The sequence below is a fragment of the Labeo rohita genome, chromosome 22, assembly GCF_022985175.1.
Source record: "Labeo rohita strain BAU-BD-2019 chromosome 22, IGBB_LRoh.1.0, whole genome shotgun sequence".
In the NCBI taxonomy this organism is placed as follows: domain Eukaryota; kingdom Metazoa; phylum Chordata; class Actinopteri; order Cypriniformes; family Cyprinidae; genus Labeo; species Labeo rohita.
This window is the reverse complement of record NC_066890.1, coordinates 31934958-31956161: the sequence shown is the minus strand read 5'-3', so window position 1 is coordinate 31956161 and position 21204 is coordinate 31934958. Positions and strand designations below refer to the sequence as shown.

General features: G+C 32.6%; 1 protein-coding gene across 3 annotated transcripts in view; it reads left to right on the top strand.

Moving 5' to 3' along the window:
* Positions 1–21204, top strand: part of rabgap1l (RAB GTPase activating protein 1-like) — a 118465-nt gene that overhangs the window by 73437 nt on the left and 23824 nt on the right. For 2 of the 3 annotated variants that reach the window (XM_051094142.1, XM_051094143.1), the window contains exons 14-18: positions 1253–1366; positions 2491–2565; positions 4872–4997; positions 9000–9143; positions 13263–13304. In XM_051094142.1, coding sequence (XP_050950099.1) covers positions 1253–1366; positions 2491–2565; positions 4872–4997; positions 9000–9143; positions 13263–13304 — 501 coding nt within the window. Of the gene's footprint in view, positions 1–1252; positions 1367–2490; positions 2566–4871; positions 4998–8999; positions 9144–13262; positions 13305–19921; positions 21072–21204 lie in introns of those variants that run through there. The other variant, XM_051094144.1, reaches the window with a different exon arrangement.

Here is a 21204-nt window from a genome sequence, read left to right as displayed (position 1 = left end):
TAAAACAATTATAGTTAATCAAATAAGAGAAAGAAAGAAAAAGTAGTAGTATTAAAATTAATAGTAAGAAAATATTTGTTCATTACAATCAATTTACAGAAAATAATTATAAATAATAATTAAATAATAAAGAAATGAAATAATATAATTACTTTAAAATAATAATATAATAATTTAAAGAATAAATAAAATGCAAAAGTATTACTGTTGTTGTGATTGATACATTTATGAAAAATTAATTAGAAATAATGAAGAAATAAAATAATAATAAAATGACCCTAAAATAATATAAAAAATAAATATCAAAATAAAAAAATAAAAAAATAAATAATGCTAAAACATTGCTAAATTATTATTATTATTGTTGCTATCATTTATTTACAAAAAATAATTACAAATAATAATTAAATAATAAAGATGTAATGTAATAATAAAATGAATTTAAAATAAAAACGTAAATAATAAATAAAATAGTGCAAAATTATTATTGTTGTCGTGATTGATTTATTTCTGAAAACATAAATATAAATAATAAAAAAATAAAATGATAATAAAATGACCTTAAAATAATAATATGAAAAATAAAAAGTAAATAAATGTTGTTTTATTATTGTTGTTGCTGTAGGTGTTAAAATAATTTACAAAATTAATTGTATTTAAAGTAATTTACAAAAACAGAATTATATTAATAATAATAATAATAATAATAATAATAATAATAATAATAAAACACTTTATGAAAATAATTCAAATTAATAATGAAGTGAAACAAAATTCTTATTTTATTATAAAAATCTTATTTGAATTATTTAAATTTTTAATTCTTATTTAATTAATAATACATACAATAATAAAAATAATATGAATAGAATTCTTTATAGGAAATAAATAAAGAAAGAAAGAAATAATTTGATAAATCTTATTATAAATAATTTAAATTATTTTTTATTGATTTTTTTTTTTTTTTTTTTTATTTAAATGAGTAAAGTTAATTAATACAATATAATCAAAGAATAAAAAAGAAAGAAAAAAAATTTATAGTAGTAAGAAATGAAAATTTAACAGAGAACAGGACCATTTCTCTCATCCACTCAAAAGCATTGGAAATATTTAATGTTTCATATTTCAAAATATATTAATATTTTATTACAATCATTCATTTATGAAATAATAATTGTAATTAAATAGTAACAAATAATGAATTGATTAAGAGAAAAACGCCTGATTGTAACGCTCTCGATTTGCCCCACAGGACTCGGCTCAGGAAGCCGTCATCACCAGAGACATCCATCGCACCTTCCCTGCTCACGACTACTTCAAAGACTCAGGCGGCGATGGCCAAGACTCTCTCTACAAGATCTGCAAGGTGAGGTGAAAGCTGCGTGACTCACTGCTGCCGTCTGGTAACAAGCATCACCACACCGCTGCAACATCTCTATCCGCTGACCTTTTGTTTTGCAGTAATACCAACGGCCTTGATAGATATCAGCCACATGTGCTGTACTCGCCTCCCTGCGTCCTGCTTCAGTGAAAATAACTCGTACAGTCTGCTAGTTAAACATAGTTACGCCTCACGGATCCGGTATTATATTTAGAAACAGAGCTAGAGTAATAGGTTGTGCCGATATCCAGCAAGCAATTATCCAGTTAAGCACACGTCTATCTCTGTATAATTAAACAGATGCTTCTAGCTGTAAAAGCCACATAAAACGAAGCAGGTATAACTACACACACCTCTGACCACAAATAAGTTAAATTCAGTATTAGTGCGTTGTTACGTTGCTTGACGTAATTCGTAACTTCATTGCTTGGCCAAGTATAACATTTTGAGCATTTTATAATATATAATAAAATATAATAATAATAGATAATATGAAAAATATTTTTTATTAAAATCATTGTAAAAGTTGTATGTTAAATTGCATATAGAAAAACAGGGGGAAAGCATTGAGTGGATGAGAGAAATGGTCCTGTTCTCTGTTAAATCTCCTTTGTGAGGAGTCTTAAGAGGTTCTCCATCAGCTGATTGGCACCGGCAGATTAAAAGCCTCCTAAATTGTGCAAAAGACCTTCAATCCAGCTAATCCTGGAGACAAAAGCCCTCAGCTCAGAGCCGTATACGTTGCCATGAACATTTATCAGTGTTTCCAGTCATTATGAGGAAGCGGTATTAGAACTGTTTGTGATTTACAGACAACATGAAGCTGCTTTCGCAACACATGAAACCTTAAATTGTGTGTTTAGTCATTTGAAAATATTTAGTGGTAAGTAATGTAGGGCAGGACTGAATTTATACATCGAACATGCTTTAATTTTTCTATATAAAATATTTTTCTATAAATACCTTTTAAAATGATTTTACTTTGATTATTTTATTAGGAATTTTATTGTTTTTAATTGTCTAAAATGGTTCAGAACTTTTTCATTGATTTCATTGATTTTGGTATGTGAACTGATGTTTTTTTCTTTTGTTTTGTTTTTTTCCCACAGGCTTATTCTGTGTATGATGAGGAGATTGGATATTGCCAAGGTCAATCATTTTTGGCGGCTGTATTACTTTTACATGTAAGTATTTTGCAAGACGAGTAGTGTTTCATGCATGTTGTCTGCACAGATAAGTGTTTTAAATAAACTTATTAAAGCCAAATAAATTTATGATAAGTTTAAGCCTAAGTATTAAACTGCAGCTTACATCCATACATTACAGGACTTTTATTTATTTAAATTTGATTTATTTGTTTTGTTTTTTTGTGTGTATGTTTTGTGGCATCTTTTGTTTTAGTTGTATTTTGTAGTGTTTATTTCGTTTTGCTTTTTTTTTCTCTTGTCTTTTGTTGTTATTTTTTGTTTGTTTTACTGTATGTGTGTTTGTGGCATCTTTTTGTGTTTTGTAGTGTTTTTAGTTTTTTTTTTTTTCATGTGATTTACGTTTTTTTGTTTTGTGTGTGTTTTGTTGTATTTTGTAGTGTTTTATTTCGTTTGTTTTTTTATCTTGTGTTTTGCATTGTATTTTGTTTTGTTGTTGTTGTTTAGGTTTTTTGTGGGTTTTGTGGTATATTTTGTAGTGTTTTTGTGTTTTTTATGTAGTTTTTTTGTTTTAGTTGTGTTTTGTAGTGTTTTTTTTTTGTTTGTTTTGTTTTGTAGTATCTTGTTTTTGTTTTATTTTTTGCTGGATTATTAGTGTTTTTGTGTGTTGTTGGGGTTTTTGTGTGTTTTGTGGTGAATTTTGTAGTGTTTTTGTTTTATTTAAGTTTTTTGTGTGATCTTGTGGTGTTTTTTTGTTTTATTTCATTTTTGTCTTGTGTTTTGTTGTGTGTGTTTTTGTTGCATCTTTTGTTGTTTTGTAGTGTTTTGTTTTATTTCGTTTTTTTTTTTTTTTTTTTTTGTCTTATGTTTTGTCTTGTTTTTTTTTTTTTTTTTTGCCTTGTGTGTGTATTTTGTAGTGGTTTTTTTTTTTTTTTTAGTTTTACTTTTTGTCTTGTTTTATATTTTATTTTTTTTTTTTTTTTTTTTTTTTTTTAGTTTGTTTTGTGATTTATATTTTGTAGTGTTTTTTGGTTTTGTTTTACTTAATTTTTTGTCTTGTCTTTGTTTTTGTTGTATTTTGTAATGTTTTTGTTTAGTTTTTTGTCTTGTGTTGTTTTTTTGTTGTATTTTGTTGTGTTTTTAATTAATTATTTTATTATTTTATTTAAATGTAGTTTTATTAATTTAGCATTAATTTTATTTAAATTCATTTTTAATACATTAACCCAAAAAATACTAAATTTCTTGAATGCAAGCTTTCACTTTTCAAAATGTGCAGGCATTACGTAAACTTCCTTTTAGGTCAGTTTTATCCTTAAAGGGATAGTTCACCCAAAAAATGAAAACTATGTGATAATTCACCCTCATGTTGTTCCAAGACCTACATTCATCTTCATAACACAAATTAAGAAATTTTTGATAAAATCCAAGAGCTTTCTGACCCCGTATAGACAGCAACACAACCTATACGTTCAAGTCCCAGAAAAGTAGTAAGGACATTGTTGTCCATGTGACATCAGTGGTTCAACCATAATGTTATGAAGCTATGAGAATACTTTTTGTGCACAAAGAAAGCAAAAATAACGGCTTTATTTAACAATCTCTTCTCTTACGTGTTAGTCTTCAACGCATGTTCACAAGAGCACTGTGACGCATGTCTCGGTTCCATTGCTGTCTATGCAGAGTTTTAATTTTAGGGTAAACTACCCTTTCAAGCTCAACTGCTGTGTTGACCAGTCTGAATGTTTTGAGACTAAATGCTCACTAGTTTGCAAATAAATAATCAACTAATAAAAGTGTAAACGGAAACCTACCTCTTTGTGCCTTATCTTTCACTTTTTAAGGCTTGTTATTGAGTTAATAGTAGGCGGAGAGAAACAGGATGCGAAGGACGGACATTGATGAAACGGTTAATTCTATATTTAATTAAAGCAAGGGCCGAATAAGATGGTGCTTTCTGTTTTTCTGCGACGCCGGCCCATATGGGGCTTGATATTAGAGTGCGTTTGGGGATTTCTATAATGTAGTGTAAGTGTCTTTCTCATGGCCTTGCCCAGGAAGCTCAGGAGCTGTCAGGAATATTAATGACAGAGCCCGTCTACCTGCAGGAGCCCATTGAGCTCGGGACACACACGCTGTCGGTGTGATTTAATACCCAGCTCTCTGTCTGTCTCGCTCGCCGTCTCAGAAACACAAACAAACTCTGATAGCATCACTGTAGCCTGCCACAGACAGGTAGACGGACAGTTGACACATCTAAACATCATGGGTCGGTTGTGTTTATCAAGCCTTGTTAATGCAAAATATATTTAGCGTCAGCAATATCTCTTGTTTTTTCTCTTTAGATGCCCGAGGAGCAAGCTTTCTGCGTGCTGGTGAAGATCATGTACAACTACGGTCTCCGAGAGCTCTACAAAAACAACTTTGAAGATCTTCACTGCAAGTTCTACCAGCTGGAGCGTCTGCTGCAGGTTTGGCCTTTGAGTGTTTCTTAAAGTGACAGTTCACCTAAAAATGACAACTCTGTTATTGATTAACCTTGTGTCTTTCCAAACCCGTAAGACCTTCGTTCATCTTGGCAACACAAATTAAGATATTTTTGATGAATATATTGTAGCTTCATAACATTATGGTTGATCCACTGATGTCACATGGACTATTTTAACTATGTCCTTACTACCTTTCTGGGCCTTGAACGTGTCAGTTGCGTTGCTGTCTATCCAGGGTCAAAAAGCTCTGGGATTTCCTCAAAAATATCTTCATTTGTGTCTCAAAGATGAACGAAGGTCTTACAGATTTGGAATAACATGAGGCTGAATTAATGACAGAATTTAATTTTTGGGTGAGCTACACCTTTAAGAGATTACATCGCATAGTCTTGTACACCTCTTGTCAGGCCGTACTTGTAAGCGTTGGCCCTCTTGTAAGCTATTAGAGCTAATGCGCTGGAAAATGGGTTTTAATTTTGTGCTAAAATGCAATTAGGCTTGAAGTAGCCCTCTTTCAGCGCTAAACCCAACCCGGTTAGTATCGACTAGCTCTGCTGCTACAAGAGCGTTAGCATTGATTACGGAAAACGTGCCGTACGGCACTCACTCTCATTTGTCATTTACTTTGCATGTGTTAACCCAACACTCCCACCTCTCCAATCTAACTATGCAATCTACCCCAGAAAAATATTCACTCTTGAGCTGCGGGTCTTTTTGAGATGCTAATTTAAGATGTGCCTTTGTAGATATCACTTACCTCTTTGATTTATTCTCCACTCGCTCTCTGAATACATAGTTTAACTCGTCTTTTTTTGAGGGAAGTGTCACTGTTGCTATTTTTCAAATTGTGTAGCTTGTTGAAGAGAGGTGATGTAATATTTTATATTTAATTTAATTTACTTTATGTATGCTTTATGTATACTTTGTATATACTTTTATGTAATATGTATTTATGTAGTGCTGAAACCCTATTGTAATTGTTAGAACGGCCAAGGATCAGCAGTCTCCAAGTAAAACTGATTGTGCAGACCAAACCATAAGTCGTAGAGACTTGAAACTTGGAGGGACGGTAGTACTCACACCACCTACAGCGTCACCAAGGCTCGCCCCCATCGGCCTGACGGGGGCACTACAGCGAACAAAAGTATGAAATCGTTCATAACTCCCAAACCGTGAGTCACAAACTCAAGTGTCTTATGTCGTTGGAATCCTTGGCTCACGCTGGACGGTTATTTCCTTTTCCGTAAAACCTACTTTTGCGAACTAGTTCTATGTTTTTGCACGATTTGAACCAAACCAGTGCAGAAAGATTCTTTGGAAAGTGAACCCCATTAATCGCTTCAACCACGGTAATCGCTGCTTGCAGCTATATTTTTAAGGGTTCAAGCACACAGCGCTGAAACCCTACTGTAATTGTTAGAACAGCCAAGGATCAGCAATCTCCACGTAAAACTGATCGTGCAAACCAAACCGTAAGTTGTAGAGACTTGAAACTTGGAAGGATTGTAGTACTCACACCGCCTACACCGTCACCAAGGTTTGCCCCAATCGGCCTGACGGTGGCACTACAGCGATCAAAAGTACGAAATCGCTCAAAACTCCTAAACCATCAGTCGCAGGCTCAAGTGTCTTATGTCGTTGGAATCCTTGGCTCACTTCGGACAAAATGCACGCCTCGGTTTCGATGGAGAAATTTTGGGTTATTTTGCATTTTTCAAAAAGCCTACTTTTGTGAACCAGTTCAGGAAGATTCTCTGGAAAGTGAATTTCAGTAATTATCAAAAAAAACTTTTGACTCAAATGGGGCGCCAAAATGTTCGAACAGGGCAGGGCCACATTTTTATTAAAATGCCTATAACTCTTGAACAGGGTGAGACATCTTTGCCAAATTCAGAACACGTATGTACGAGCTCAATCTGAGGTCACAGGAAAACAATCATGGTGCTGAAAGAGGGGAAAAAAACATAAAAATGGCTATGCCTACACAACCATTTGTCCTATCAACATGAAAATCGCTGTGCATGGTCAAAGTACAACAAGCGTCTACAAGTACATTTGCGAATCTCAAAAACCTGGTCGTCATAGGCTGATGAATTTTGAGCGCCTATTAGACAAGTTTAACGGAGGCTGATTGGAACGAAACTCGGTGGGCCTGTTTGACTCACAGCCCCAAAGGTCTGTGAGAAATTGAAAGAAATCGGTCACTGGGGACGATATCGTATTTTACAGGGGTGCAAACGATTGTACATTACGCGTTTTTCGCACATGCGTGCGACATTCGCATCATACGATAGAACCTCATTCTGGACAACTTTGCCTCTAGAACCACTGCTGTCAATCAAATCGTTTGTTAAAGGAGAAGTCCACTTCCAGAACAATTCACAAATAATTTACTCACCCCCTTGTCATCCAAAATGTTCGTGTCTTTCTGTCTTCAGTCTTGAAGAAATAATTTTTTTTGAGGAAAACATTTCAGTATTTTCTCCATATAATATACTTCATTGGTGCCCCGATTTTTAACTTCCAAAATGTAGTTTAAATGCAGCTTTAAAGGGCTCTAAGCGATCCTAGCTGAGGAAGAAGGGTCTAGCGAAGCGATCGGTCATTTTTTTTGGAAAATAAACATTTGTATACTTAAGCACAAAAGCTTGTGTGGCACAGGTTCTGGGATGCGCGTTCACGACGCTACGTACTATTGAATCATGTCGAACGGTCACGCGGAACGTAGTCGGTGTTTACTAAGCGAACGTGCAAAGACTAAGGAAGTGCAAGTCAAATGCTGTTTACAAACAAAAGGGTACAACCTGAAATGTTTTCCTCAAAAAACATAATTTCTTTACGACTGAAGACAGAAAGACATGAACATCTTGGATGACAAGGGGGTGAGTAAATTACTTGTGTATTGTTGTTCTGGAAGTGGACTTCTTTAAATGATTGAGATGATGTACAAAACTTTTGCAAAATAGTCCTAGGGTTTTCGCTCAATCTGGAAAACACAACACTGCAGTGCAATTCTCTGGACTCTCTAGGTCAGTAGTTATAAAAAATTGGGAAGGAGGCCTGTCCAAATATACCCCAAATCCTATAAAGCCTAAAGGAAAACTCAAAACTTCACAAAACCTGGTGAGCACATGTGACAGGTGATTCTAAACAAGCATGCAAAGTTTTAAGGAGGTCAGACCACAGCTGGCACTATAACAGTCATAAACGTTAAAAAAACATAATATTTCTATGGTAAATTACATGCATTTGCCAAAAATGCTTTTTTAAATCATTGATTTAGGTGGTTACAAGCTTTCTTAATTATTGCTTTTTTTCAAGTGCTTGAATGCCTTAAAGAGCGTTAACCCTGGTAATCGCTGCTTGCAGCTATGTTTTTTATTTTTTTATTATTGTTATTGTTTTTATTTAGTATTTTTTTTCGGGGCTGTACAGGTGTTTTTTTTGCATTCCAAACAGTTTTATTAGATTTATAGTGATTAAGTGTATCTTAGGCAGGAATAAGAAGCGTTTTCCCAGCATGGTGTTGGAGAAGCTTTTACTTCATCATTGTTATTTCAATATCGCCTCAGGAAAGCACTGAGCATTTCTCTATTGATACTCCTCATAACCTCTGCTTTAAAAACACACAAAACAAACACGTTCTTATGAACACAGAAGCACAAACTCAAGGAGATCAAAGTAAAGTCTTTGAATTATTAGCTGTTTTTGTGTGCGTGTGTGTGTAATGTGCTGTATAACTGCACTCTTGACCCTGTGCTGTAGTCTAGTAGTCTTACACTCCCACTAGAAAAGCTTGTGGAAAGAAAAGGGTCAGTAGTCTATTGTTCTTTTTGTTTGGATATGCATCCCATTCAAGTTTCTTCACTTCTGCTTCCAAAAAATAAATAAAATTAACTTGTCATCTCAATAGCCCTAACGGATAATAAAACACAAGTTATAATGCTTATTCATGACTGTTTCTCTCTTCCTCCCTCGTTCCAGGAGCAATTGCCGGACCTGTGGTCTCACTTCCAGGACTTGAACCTGGAGGCCCATATGTACGCGTCCCAGTGGTTCTTAACACTGTTTACAGCCAAGTTCCCTCTCTGCATGGTCTTCCATATCACCGACCTGCTCCTGTGCGAGGTGATACATCTTCCTCCAATCACAAAATTGCAGTAACCAAAAGTCATTTATCCAATGAGAAGTCACTGTGGGTGAGACTAACACAACATAAATAGAAACTGAGCAATAGTCTGTACACTTAAAGGGATAGTTCACCCAAAAATTAAAATCACCCCGTGATTTACTCACCCTCAAGCCATTCTAGATGTATGTGATTTTCTTCTTTCAGACAAATACAATCAGCGTTATGTTGAAAAATGTCCTGGCTCTTTCAAGCTTTATAATGGAAGTGAATGGGTGTTGAGATTTTGAAGTCCAATGAAGTGCATCCATCCATCATGAAAAGACTCTGATGGGTTAATAAAGGCCTTCTGAAGTGAATCGATGCATTTGTTTAAGAAAAATATCCATATTTAAAACTTTATAAACTGTAATCTGTAGCTTCCGCTAACTGTTGTACACCTTCATGAGAGAGTGGCGTTTCAGAGGATGATGGATGATGTTATTTTTCTTAAAAAATAGCATTGATTTGCTTCAGAAGGACGTTATTTAACCATCGGAGCTGTGTGAAGCACTTTTTATGATGGATGGATGCACTTTTTTGGACTTCAAAATATCAACACCCATTCACTTCCATTATAAAGCTTGGAATAGGCAGGACGTTTTTTAATATAACTCTGATTGTATTCGTCTGAAAGCCGAAAGTCACATACAGCTAGGATGGATTTTGGATTATTTTTGGATGAACTATCACTTTTTTGACTTTTTTGAGTGATTATTATGATTACTCACAAATATTATCTATACAACTTGAAATGTGGTTGACAAAAATGTAATCATATGTTAACCTAGAAGAATAATAGCTGTGAAAGTATTGCATTTTGTTAGTTCATGACACCCAATGCTAAACCTACGTAGGTAGTTATGCTTAAATTTATTTTATCAGCAAGAAAAAAATGGTCAAGTTTATGATACATAATGCTAACCCAGATTATTTTAACAGATTGCATAATTTTTTATTTCTATGTCTCTTTTCTGGCTAGTTGTTTGATTTCCAGTAGCACATGAAACCGACGGAAAGTTCAGTTGTTTCTAAACTTCTTGAACTCTGTTAGATTTCCCAAAGCAAGCATCTTTGACTTCTTAGAAATAGGCTTTGTGTCTTTCCAAAAGAAACGCTTCGACCTTTCTGCTCCTCCGAGAGCTTTTCCTTTTATTTTTTTTCCCATCGCTTTTCTCCCCTTTTCCTTTCATTCAGTGTCTGTGGTAGCCTGAGGCAAGACAATTAAAAGTTTCCTCAGCCTGTCTCAGTCAATGAATCGCATGATGAGAATCTGTTAGATGCTCTCTCTCTCTTTCTCTCTCTTTCTCTCTCTCTTCTTATCCATCTATCAGTTCATCTCTAATTCATTTAGTGTTCTGCCTTCTTTTGAGGCTCTGGCTCTACTGTTAAGTAACTCGTAGTGATCGTAGGCTTTCTTATTCATGCTTATTTCCCTAATCGTATTTACATTTCAGTTTATTTGTATTCACTTCTGAAGAAGCTTTAAAATCGTGTCGTCTAATGCTATTGCGCACAGAACCGGAAAGCACTTTCTCACTTTGGCAAGCTCTAATCTGATTGGCTACCTTCAAACAACTTCTGGGACTAAGTGCACACAGGATTTGTTATCAGTCCGACATGAAGCAAAGTCGGGTTCACAAGGAACAGTGTTGATATAGTGAGGTTACTAGCATAAAAGCTTTGAAAGTGACTAACAGTGAAAGTGAAGTGAAGTAGTTCTTATTTATAAGTCTACACATCTTTCTGTTAATTGCATTGTAACTGTAATTGTAATTGCCATTTTTTTAAAATGTATTCACATTATTATATTTTAATGTGTGTTAATATTATATTATATTATGATTTAATAAAAAAGAAATATAAAAAAGTATAGATAGATAGATTTATTAAATAAACTAAAATCTAATATTTGTAATATTTAATATTAGTAAATATGTATTTATTTTTAAGTAACTTCTAAAAAATATAAATTCAAATTGATACATTATTTATATATAGTTATATAAAATTAAAATATAATTTATATATATGTATTATGTAGTATTGAAATTAAAATATAAAAACGTGTATAATATTTAATATATTATTATTATTATTATTATTAAATATTTGTTTTGGATTAATAATTTATGCTACTTATATTATAAAAATATAAATATGTATATATAATGTAATATAAATGTATATGTAATATAATATTAATAAATATATAAATATAATATAATATATATTTATTATTAAATATATTCAAATATTATAATAATGTAAACAATGTGTATATATAATTTGATATAAATTAATTTATGTAATATAACATTAATAAACATAAATAGAATAAATATATATTTAATATTTAATACATTAAAATATAATAATTTTGTAATGCTTATAATAAAAATATAAGTAATATATATGTACATTTAATGTAATATAAATTTTCAAACATAACATTAATTTATATTTAATATAATAATAATAATAATAATAATAATAAAATATCAATACAAATATAAATAAATATATATTTAATATAATATTAATATATTTATATTATTAAATATATTATAACTATATTTATACTAATATAGTAATTATTTTTACTCACCCTTTAAAATATATTATATATATTATATTAAAGACATTAAAATAATTAGAAAAATATAAATGAAATATAATATTCATTTATAGTATTTAATATAATATTAATAAAGATATATTTATTTTAATAATACTTTTATTATAAAAATGTTTCATATATGAATAAATATTTATTTATTTGTAGGTAAAAAATCTAAAAAAACGTATCATTTATATATAAAATACAATTAGTTACATATATAAAATTAAAGAAATGTAAATATAATTAGAATGTATAATATTTAATGTAACATTAATAACTATAAATAATACTTTTATAATACTTGTTATAAAAATGTTTTATATATATTAACAAATATTTATTGTTAAGTAACTTGAAAAAATATAAATAAAATTCATATATTATTTATATATGAAATAGAAATAGTTACATACATAAATTGTAATTAATTTTGAACATTAGTTAGTAATCAGAGGTGACAATTAAAATGAAGTTTTAAAAGAAAATCCAGCTTTGGATCACAGGAATAAATGACGTATTAAAAAGTATTAAAATAAAAACCGATTATTTTAAATTGCAATAATCTTTCATAATATTACTGTTTCTACTGTATTTTTTTGTTCAAACGAAAGAGACTTTTTTAAAAAAATATAACAAATCTTACCGATCCTGAACTATTCTCAGTAGTTACTGCAATTAATTGCAATCAATTGCTTAATTGTTACTGAGCAATATATATATTGATCTACATACTGAGAGTTTTGCTAGTATAAATTCTAACAAGAAATCATAGTAGTCGTGCTTCTTGCACAACCAAAGCGTTCATCTCCCGAGCCAAAGACTAAAGTCTTATCCCTCCCTGAACAAACACAAACACACACATGCAGACACACAATTATCCCCCCCACAATTTCCATTTAGCCTCCTAGCGCCATCTAGAGCCTGTCGGGGAGAGATAGCCTCTGCCGCCTGTTATTAATAGAGAACGCGGGATATTTTTAGCTCGGTGTTGCCATGTGAACGGGTTGTCTAAGCGATGCTCGAGACGGGTGTTTCCATGCGGAGCTGACTTCAGCATTGCTTCTCCGCTCGCTACTGCGATGCCACCTGCTCCCCTCTGACACACACACACACACACAGCACCTCCGTCCTTCACATCCACCTGCCTGTCAGTCCACCTGAGCGTGTGCGAGCGAGATTGTTTGCCTCTTCCTTCAGCTCCTGTCACTCCCACACATTTGAGCTCTTTGTATGACTCGAGCTATTTTAGGAAATGCAAATGTGCTCGACATCGCACTTCCCATTGCTAGTAGAGCGCAAAGACAGCATTGCGGCTCCTCCGAACCGTTTAAATGAAATTGTATCGTCTTTATTACAATAAAAACACTTTGTATGTGGCCCCTTTTGTAGTTCCAGCCAGTTTGATGTTCAGAGAAACAATTCTGTGTGTGTAATTTATTTTTTATTGTGTTCACAGGGGTTGAACATCATCTTCAATGTGGCGCTGGCTCTTCTGAAGGTACTGCACCTCACCATGCTTACATTTCCTTGTTTTAAATAGTTCAGAAAAGTCAAGGAAATTTACAATCGTGGTTTACAGGATGGAAAAGTCAGGGGAAATTAATAAAATTGGTAAAAAGTTGTAGAAATGTATGCAGTTGTCCTCAGGTTTAAAATATTTCATTGGTTAGAAATTGTTCTTTGTGAGTGCAGTCTCTTTAAAAATCTTTTTTATTTTGATTTACTTTTTTTCTGTTGTAACTATGAATAACTGGAACACTTTTGTGAATTAATTAAACCTATTAAAAAATATATTATTCCAAGTTATGCTCAGATTTAAACTATTTGCTATTTTAGTATTATTTATCTATTATTATAGTATTAATTCATATTTTCAGTTAGTTTGTATTTTACATTTTTAGTTTATTTTAATTTAAGTTAAAATGTAATAATTTTGTTGTGCTATTATATCACATTGTTTTTTCTATATAGCTTTTAATCATTTCAGTACTTCCTTTTCAAATTTTTCTTCTAAAATATTTTATTTCTGCTTTATTGCAGAATTCAGTTATTTTGTTTTATTCTATTATGTTATTCATTTAGTGTGTTCTTTACAGTTTTTACTCATTCAGCTTAAACGTCTTTCAGTATGTTGACAAAGTTTTTCAATTCTTGTAATAATGTGTTATATTTACCAATAGCAACACTATTTTTGAGTGCAGCGTTTTATTGTATTTTATTTTATTTTATTTTGCTTTATAGCATTGTCATTTTAGTACTTTTGCTTAAACTTCTTTCGTTTAGTTGCCAAAGCAACATTTCTCATTTTCATTTAAGTTTTCATCTAAAATATTATATTTTAGGTTGATTTTCATTAAAAAAAAAAAAAAAAAATCTCACAATAATTTGTTATATTTACCAATAACAACACAATTTATTTGAGTGCTGTATTTATTTTTTTATTTTATTTTATTTTTTATTTTTTTATTTTATTTTTTTTTATTTAATATTTTATGTTTTTCATTTGTTTTTCATCAAATATTTTAATTTTAATATTTAAGTTTATTTCAATTACAGAAAACAATTCTTATAATAGTGTCATGATTACATTTATAAATATTATATTTACCAATAAAACCATTTTTTTATTTGATTTATTCATTTATTTAGTTTTGCTCTATAGCTTTTAGTCATTTTAGTACTTCAGCATAAATTTATTTCAGTTAGTTGCCAAAGCAACATTGTTTTATTTTATTTTGTTTTCAGTTGTTTTTTCTTTATAAATTTATTTAAATTACAGACAATTCTCATAATATTTTTTTTATATTTACCAATAACGACTTTTTTTTTGAGTGCAGTATTTTATTTTATTATTTTTTTATTGTTTTATTTATTATTTTATTCATTTGGTTTTTCTTTATACCTTTTAGTCATTTTAGTACTTCAGCTTAAACGTATTTCAGTTAGTTGCCAAAGCAATATTTCTGATTTTCATTTTTCATTTTAAATATTTTATTTCATTGCAGCTTTATTTAAATTACACGAAACAATTCTCATGTTTTTTATATTTACCAATAACAACACCATTTGAATGCAGTATTTATTTTATTTTAGTTTACTTTTTCTTTATAGCTTTGTCATTTTAATACTTCAGCATAAACTTACACTACCGTTCAAAAGTTTGGGGTCAGTACATTTTTATTGTTTCTTTTTTTTTTTTTTTTTAAGAAATTAATACTTTTATTCACCAAGGATGTATTAAGTTAATAATTAAAAGTTTATTAAAAGTTAATAATAAATAATTTACATTGTTATAAAATATTTATATTTTGATAAACACTGTACTTTTTAAACTTGTTATTCATGAAAGAATCCTGAAAAAAAAAAAAAAAAATCACAGGTAAATCCGCATATTAGAATGATTTCTGAAGGAAATCACTTAAGACTGGAGTAACAGCTGATAAAAATGCAGCTTTTCATCACAGGAATAAATTCTTTTTTAAAGTATGTTAAAATAAAAAACATTATTTTATATTGTAAAAACATTTTGCAATATTACTGTTTTTTTTCTATATTTTTAATCAAATAAATGCAGCCTTGATGAGCATAAGAGACTTCTTTAAAGACTATTACAAGTCTTACTGACCCCAAACTTTTGAACGGTAGTGTATTTCAGTTAGTTGCCAAAGCAACATTTCAAGTTTTTCATTTAAAATATTTTATTTCAGCCATGCGGATTATTTTATTTTATATTATGTCCTTATCCTAATCATAAAAAGTCAGAAAAATTTATTTGGGAATCCTGGCACATGATTTCTCTCTTTTAGTTTAGTGTACAGCAGCTCTGCAGGTAAAAAAGGAAAATGTTGAGTGTGTCTTCCTCTGCTGGTCAGGAGACGTATTGCCTTCACTTATTTATTTATTTATTTATTTATTTATTTATTTTTCCCACCCAAATGTTTGTGTGCAGCTTTTCAGAGCTTTCTGGTTTCACAGGTTTTGCTATAAGCAATATTAAATCATAATATTAAATCACTATATCATAATATAGTATTACAATCTAATATATCACAATGATACAAAACATACAAATTTTAATAAATACTGGACAGCGGAAATACAAGTGTAATATTTTATATATTGCATATTATGATTATATTCCCAGTATCCAGTATTTTTTCCTTTTTGATATTTTGGGCTTATTTTTAAAAGAAGTTTTTCATATATTTAATGCATATATTTAATTTAAAATGACCCATTTTTTAATTTCATAATAAGTCACATAACTACACATAGAAGCATAGGTTAGGAATTCCTGCTTAAACAGGAAACAACCACAGTTTATCACTTTTCCTGCATGCTTTTCTAACTACAAATGGCATTTTTCTTTTCATAAGATGCATTGGCTCGTTAACACCACATAATAAGGAAGTTGATCCGAGCCGTATGGCTGCTGTCGGAGTGATGTATGCGTGCATTTGGGTTTGTTGTTGTGAAGTTATTGATCATCAGCGACACGATGGATGACACAGTATGCAGCTGTGGGTCATTAGCCCAGTAATGCCACTAGAGCTCAATTGATACAGCACTATTTGTGACGCATTAGGACTAGTATAGTGGTTTATAGCACAAAAGCCTAGAAATGATCACATTTGGATGAAAAAAATGTTTTTAGTGCTCCTAAACACTAAGTATATTGATAGTGATTCATTGTGGTTTTGAATAAAGTGAATATTCAGCTTCCATTGCGATTTAAAGGGCAGTTTGTCATTATCGTTTGGCCAGTTCTGTCTTCGGCGAAGCTTTCCAGCAGCATTCTCAGCACAAATACATTAGCTTCATCCACAAAGCCACACCTTTGTGTAAGCTGCAATGGCAGAATGACAAATGGAGCCATTGCTAGAGCGGACTGCACTGGCCTGAATGTGTCTGAGCTAACCTATGGAGGAGACGCGGATATATCCGCTGATTTAATGTGGAGAAATAGACTCCACTTCCCTGTTCTGTAATTACAGCAGATGTGAGAAGCAGAATAATGCTCTCTGGTTTCTTTTTAAAGCTCTGCAAACTCGAGGTGTTCATTGAAGAGGAACTACGTGGGTTTTTGTAATGAAACCTCAGATCTCAGGGTACTAGATTTACACAAGCTTATGATATCATTTGTCATGTTGAAGACAAACATGTTTTATGACAATATTTGTATAACTTCAATATTAATATAGCTTCAAACAATCCCAAATGCAGTTGTAAACGATCCCAGCCGAGAAAGAAGGGTCTTATCTAGCGCAACGATCGGTTATTTTAATAAAAGCAATACAATTTATATACTTTACCAAACGCTTGTTTTGTCTTACTCTGCCTGGACTGTTTTTGTTCCGGTTTATGACAGTTAGGGTTTGTCGAAAAACTCCCATCTCATGTTCTCCCTCTACTTTAAAATCTTCCTATATCACTGTTTTACCTTTTTTGTTAAGGGTGTTTGATCTTCTTTGCATGTTCACTTTGCAAAGACTGGGTCGGTACTTCTGCAGCGATGATTTTGACATGATTTTTGAAGTTGAGGGAGAAAATACGATCGGAGTTTTTCGACAAACCCTAACTGTCTTGAGTCAGAATACACACAGTTCAGGGAGAGAAAGACAAGATGTGCATTTGAGATTAAAAAGTTTAATCGTTGTGCTAGATAAGACTCTTCTTTCTCGACTGGGATCGTTTACAGCCGCATTTGGGATCGTTTGAAGCTGCATTTAATCTGCATTTTGGACGTTCAAACTCGGGGCACCATATCAGTCCATTATATGGAGAAAAATCCTGAAATGTTTTCCTCAAAAACATAATTTCTTTACGACTGAAGAAAGAAAGACATGAACATTTAGGATGACAAGCGGTTGAGTACATTATTTGTAAATCTTTGTTTTGGAAGTGGACTTCTCCTTTAAATCCAAGACTCGATTAGTTTATTCTTACCTTACCGAAATCCGTGTCCTGTCTCATGTAATCGCTTAATTAGTGTTTCAACCGCGGACAGACGTCGATATCATAGCTCGTAAATAGTATGTCACGTGATGTCACTTTACCTCAGAAAAAAACGTTTGGTGAGCATAAACTCAGCTAGAAAAATAAACTCTAGAGAGGAGTGTTTTGTTAAATGGTTAAATATATACGCCATGTGGCTTAACATGTTGATTGTACTTTTTACTGTTCCTCAATGTTTAATTTATGTTTGAATAAATCCGTTAAGTTCTTATGACAGCCGCTATTTCAATGTTTCTATTTCAAAAAGGGATTTCGAGTAGAATAATCATGTGATTGTAACTTTACTACCATAAAAAGGTAATTTAAGTGTAATTTAAGCGTTTGTATACCAAAGAGTTCATTTTAACCTTTAATATTATAGTAATGTAGTAGCAACTGACTCTCATGTGTACTTTGTAGAAAGTTAAGCATGTACTGTACCTGATATGTATTCAAAAAATCATTATGGAATCGAAAATCGAATCGCATGTTACCTGTCAAAAGTTTTTAAACAGTAAGATTTTTTAATTTTTTTTTTTTTTTTTTTTTTTTTGCTCACCAAGCATTCATTTATTTGATCCAAAGTACAGCAAAAACAGTAAAATACTGAAATATTTTTATTATTTAAAATAACTGCTTTCTATTTGAATATATTTTAAAATGTAATTTATTCCTGTGATTTCAAAGCTGAATTTGTAGCATCATTACTTCACATGATCCTTCAGAAATCATTCTAATAGTCTGATTTGTTGCTCAAAAAACATTTATTGTTATTATTATTATTAAGTTAGCAGCTGAGTAGATTTTGTTTTAGGTTTCTTTGATGAATAGAAAGTTCAGAAGAACAGCATTTATCTGAAATAGAGCTCTTTTGTAACATTATAAAAGTGTTTATCATCACTTTGATCAATTTTAACCATCCTTGCTTAATAAAAGTATACATTTTTATAATTAATTTTCCCCAAACCTTTGAATGGTATAGTGTATAATGTTACAAAAGCTTTTTATTTCAGATAAATGCTGATCTATGGATCTTCTATTCAACAAAGAATCCTGTAAACAATGTACTCAGCTGTTTTAAATATTGATGATGATGATAATAATAATAATAATAATAATAAATGATTCTTGAACAGCAAATCAGCATATTAGAATGATTTCTGAAGGATCATGTGACACTGAAGACTGGAGTAATGATGCTGAAAATTTAGCTTTGATCACAGGAATAAATTACATTTTAAAATATATTCAAACAGAAAGCAGTTATTTTAAATGGTGAAAATATTTCACAATATTACTGATCTTGCTGTATTTTGTATCAAATAAATGCAGATTTGGTGAGCAGAAGAGACTTCTTCTTAAAAAAAAAAAAAACATTTAAAAACAATTAAAAAAAACTTTTGACCGGTAGTGAATACAAAAAAATATTTATTAAGAAAAACACAATTAATAAAATATGCAGTGTCATAATGCATACTATTTTGTCATTTACACTGTTCTGTGTTCATTCTGAAAAAAAGATTATTATATAAAAACTATAAAATGTAAATAATAACCAAAAAATAATGTATTAGCACATTTTGTTAATTAAATTCTCTTTATCATAAATTATCTGAATGTTATTTTGTAGTATTTTTTTGTTTTGTTTTGCTTTTTGTCTTTGAGCTTTTTTTTATTTTATTTTAAATAAATAAATAATATACTATTATTATTTTTTTAGCTATTTTCTTGCAGCAAAACTATTATTCCTTTCTAATTTTGGGGTGAAATACAAACCAAACATATTTTCTTGACAGGTTGTCAACTGATTAGTGATTACATTATAACATGCATGAAAGAAAGAAATATTATCATTAGTATGTTCTGCTATTTTCCCACCATGTTTACATGGAAACACACAAAACCAGTAAAAGCCAGTGGAAAGAAGCTGATGTGAATGTGTGTGTGAGGAAGCAAGTGATGTACATTAATATATAGAGAGAGAGAGAGAGAGAGAGAGAGAAACAGGAGCTAGAGGGGGTTGCACTGCCTCGCTCCTATTGGCTAACCATTACGACATTGTCCCCGAAGGCTCCCAAACCCCCTCCTCCTCCTCTCTCTCTGTCTCTCTCTCTCTCTCGCTCTCATCCGCTCCACACCCCTCCATCTCGCGCTCTGTTTCTCCACATGTCCCCCTGTTTGTTCCCTCAACGAGCTTCCAGCAGCAATTAGCATTTAGCATGAGTTGCATTGGAGCCATGTCCACTGTCCATCCGTCCACGGTCTCCCGTTCCCTCGCAACGCCCCTCCTATCTTCCTCTCCTCCTCCCTTTCCGCCACTCCGCCGCCTTTTCTAGCATCGACAGCATCTCTACGAGCATCCCTCTCCCTCCCCGTCTTCCTCTCACGCACTCGTCGACTTTCCCTGGCGTTGGAAAGCGAAGCAGAGAAGCCACTGGACGACAACCTCCACCCAGTCTCGCATCTTGCTTCCTTCATCACGCACTTTGCACCTTTCGGATACTTCCGGACCTTGACAGGATGGCGAAGCTGGCGGAACGAAAACGAGGAGCTTGAATCCTTAACGGAGAGCAGAATCTACCTGACGACTCAACTTCGTCTTCGTCTTGAGACTCTTTGAAGACAAGCAAAACACGGAAGACGTGCTGTCCGTCTCGACAGCTCCACGCGACTCGCCTCCTGCCTGTTGCCAGGCAACAGATAGCAAATTTGGGATTTCGGGAGGAGCCGGCCAATGATAAACCAGGATCGAAGCGTGTTTCCTCGCTGAAGTATGTCAAGCCACTTTCGGTTTGCTTCGGCGTCTTTTAAACTAGGCGTGGCCTCTCATATTGTTTACATTGCAGATCCGAAATGGATCCGAAATGTGAATCCGCTTTCCGGTTTTTGACGCTACATGCTTGCACTCGTCGAATCATGATCGAATGACACCGAGACCGCTTTAGCGCTACTGAATCGACCGCCTGACTAACTTTTCCAACATTGGACGCCGTCTCGGGACGTCAACGTGGCTGACTCCAGGTCAGCCCCGGAGCCTCCGTGGGAGGACGATGCTGGGGATTCGGAAGGAGGCCAGGAGGCTCTTTCACCTTTGACCCCAGAGAGAGACTTGGCTTCGCCGCCTCTATGGGCTCAGATACCACCCGCCATGCGGAGGCTGGAGGAAGGGGGCGCTGGAGAGGACAAGGGAGGGTTGGTTAATGACTGTACCGATAGAGTCATGGGGCTGCTGGGCATGGGTCACCGCCTGTTTGTGCCCCGACTGCTGGCGGTGAGGGGCAGCTGCTGCGAAGCGAGGCCGTCTTCATGTCTGTTTATGTTTTGTGTGTTTATATGTGGCCTTTGTGTGTGTTTATGTATGTAGGAAATGTGTAGCTGGCTTTTATTTGTCATTCTGTTGAAGG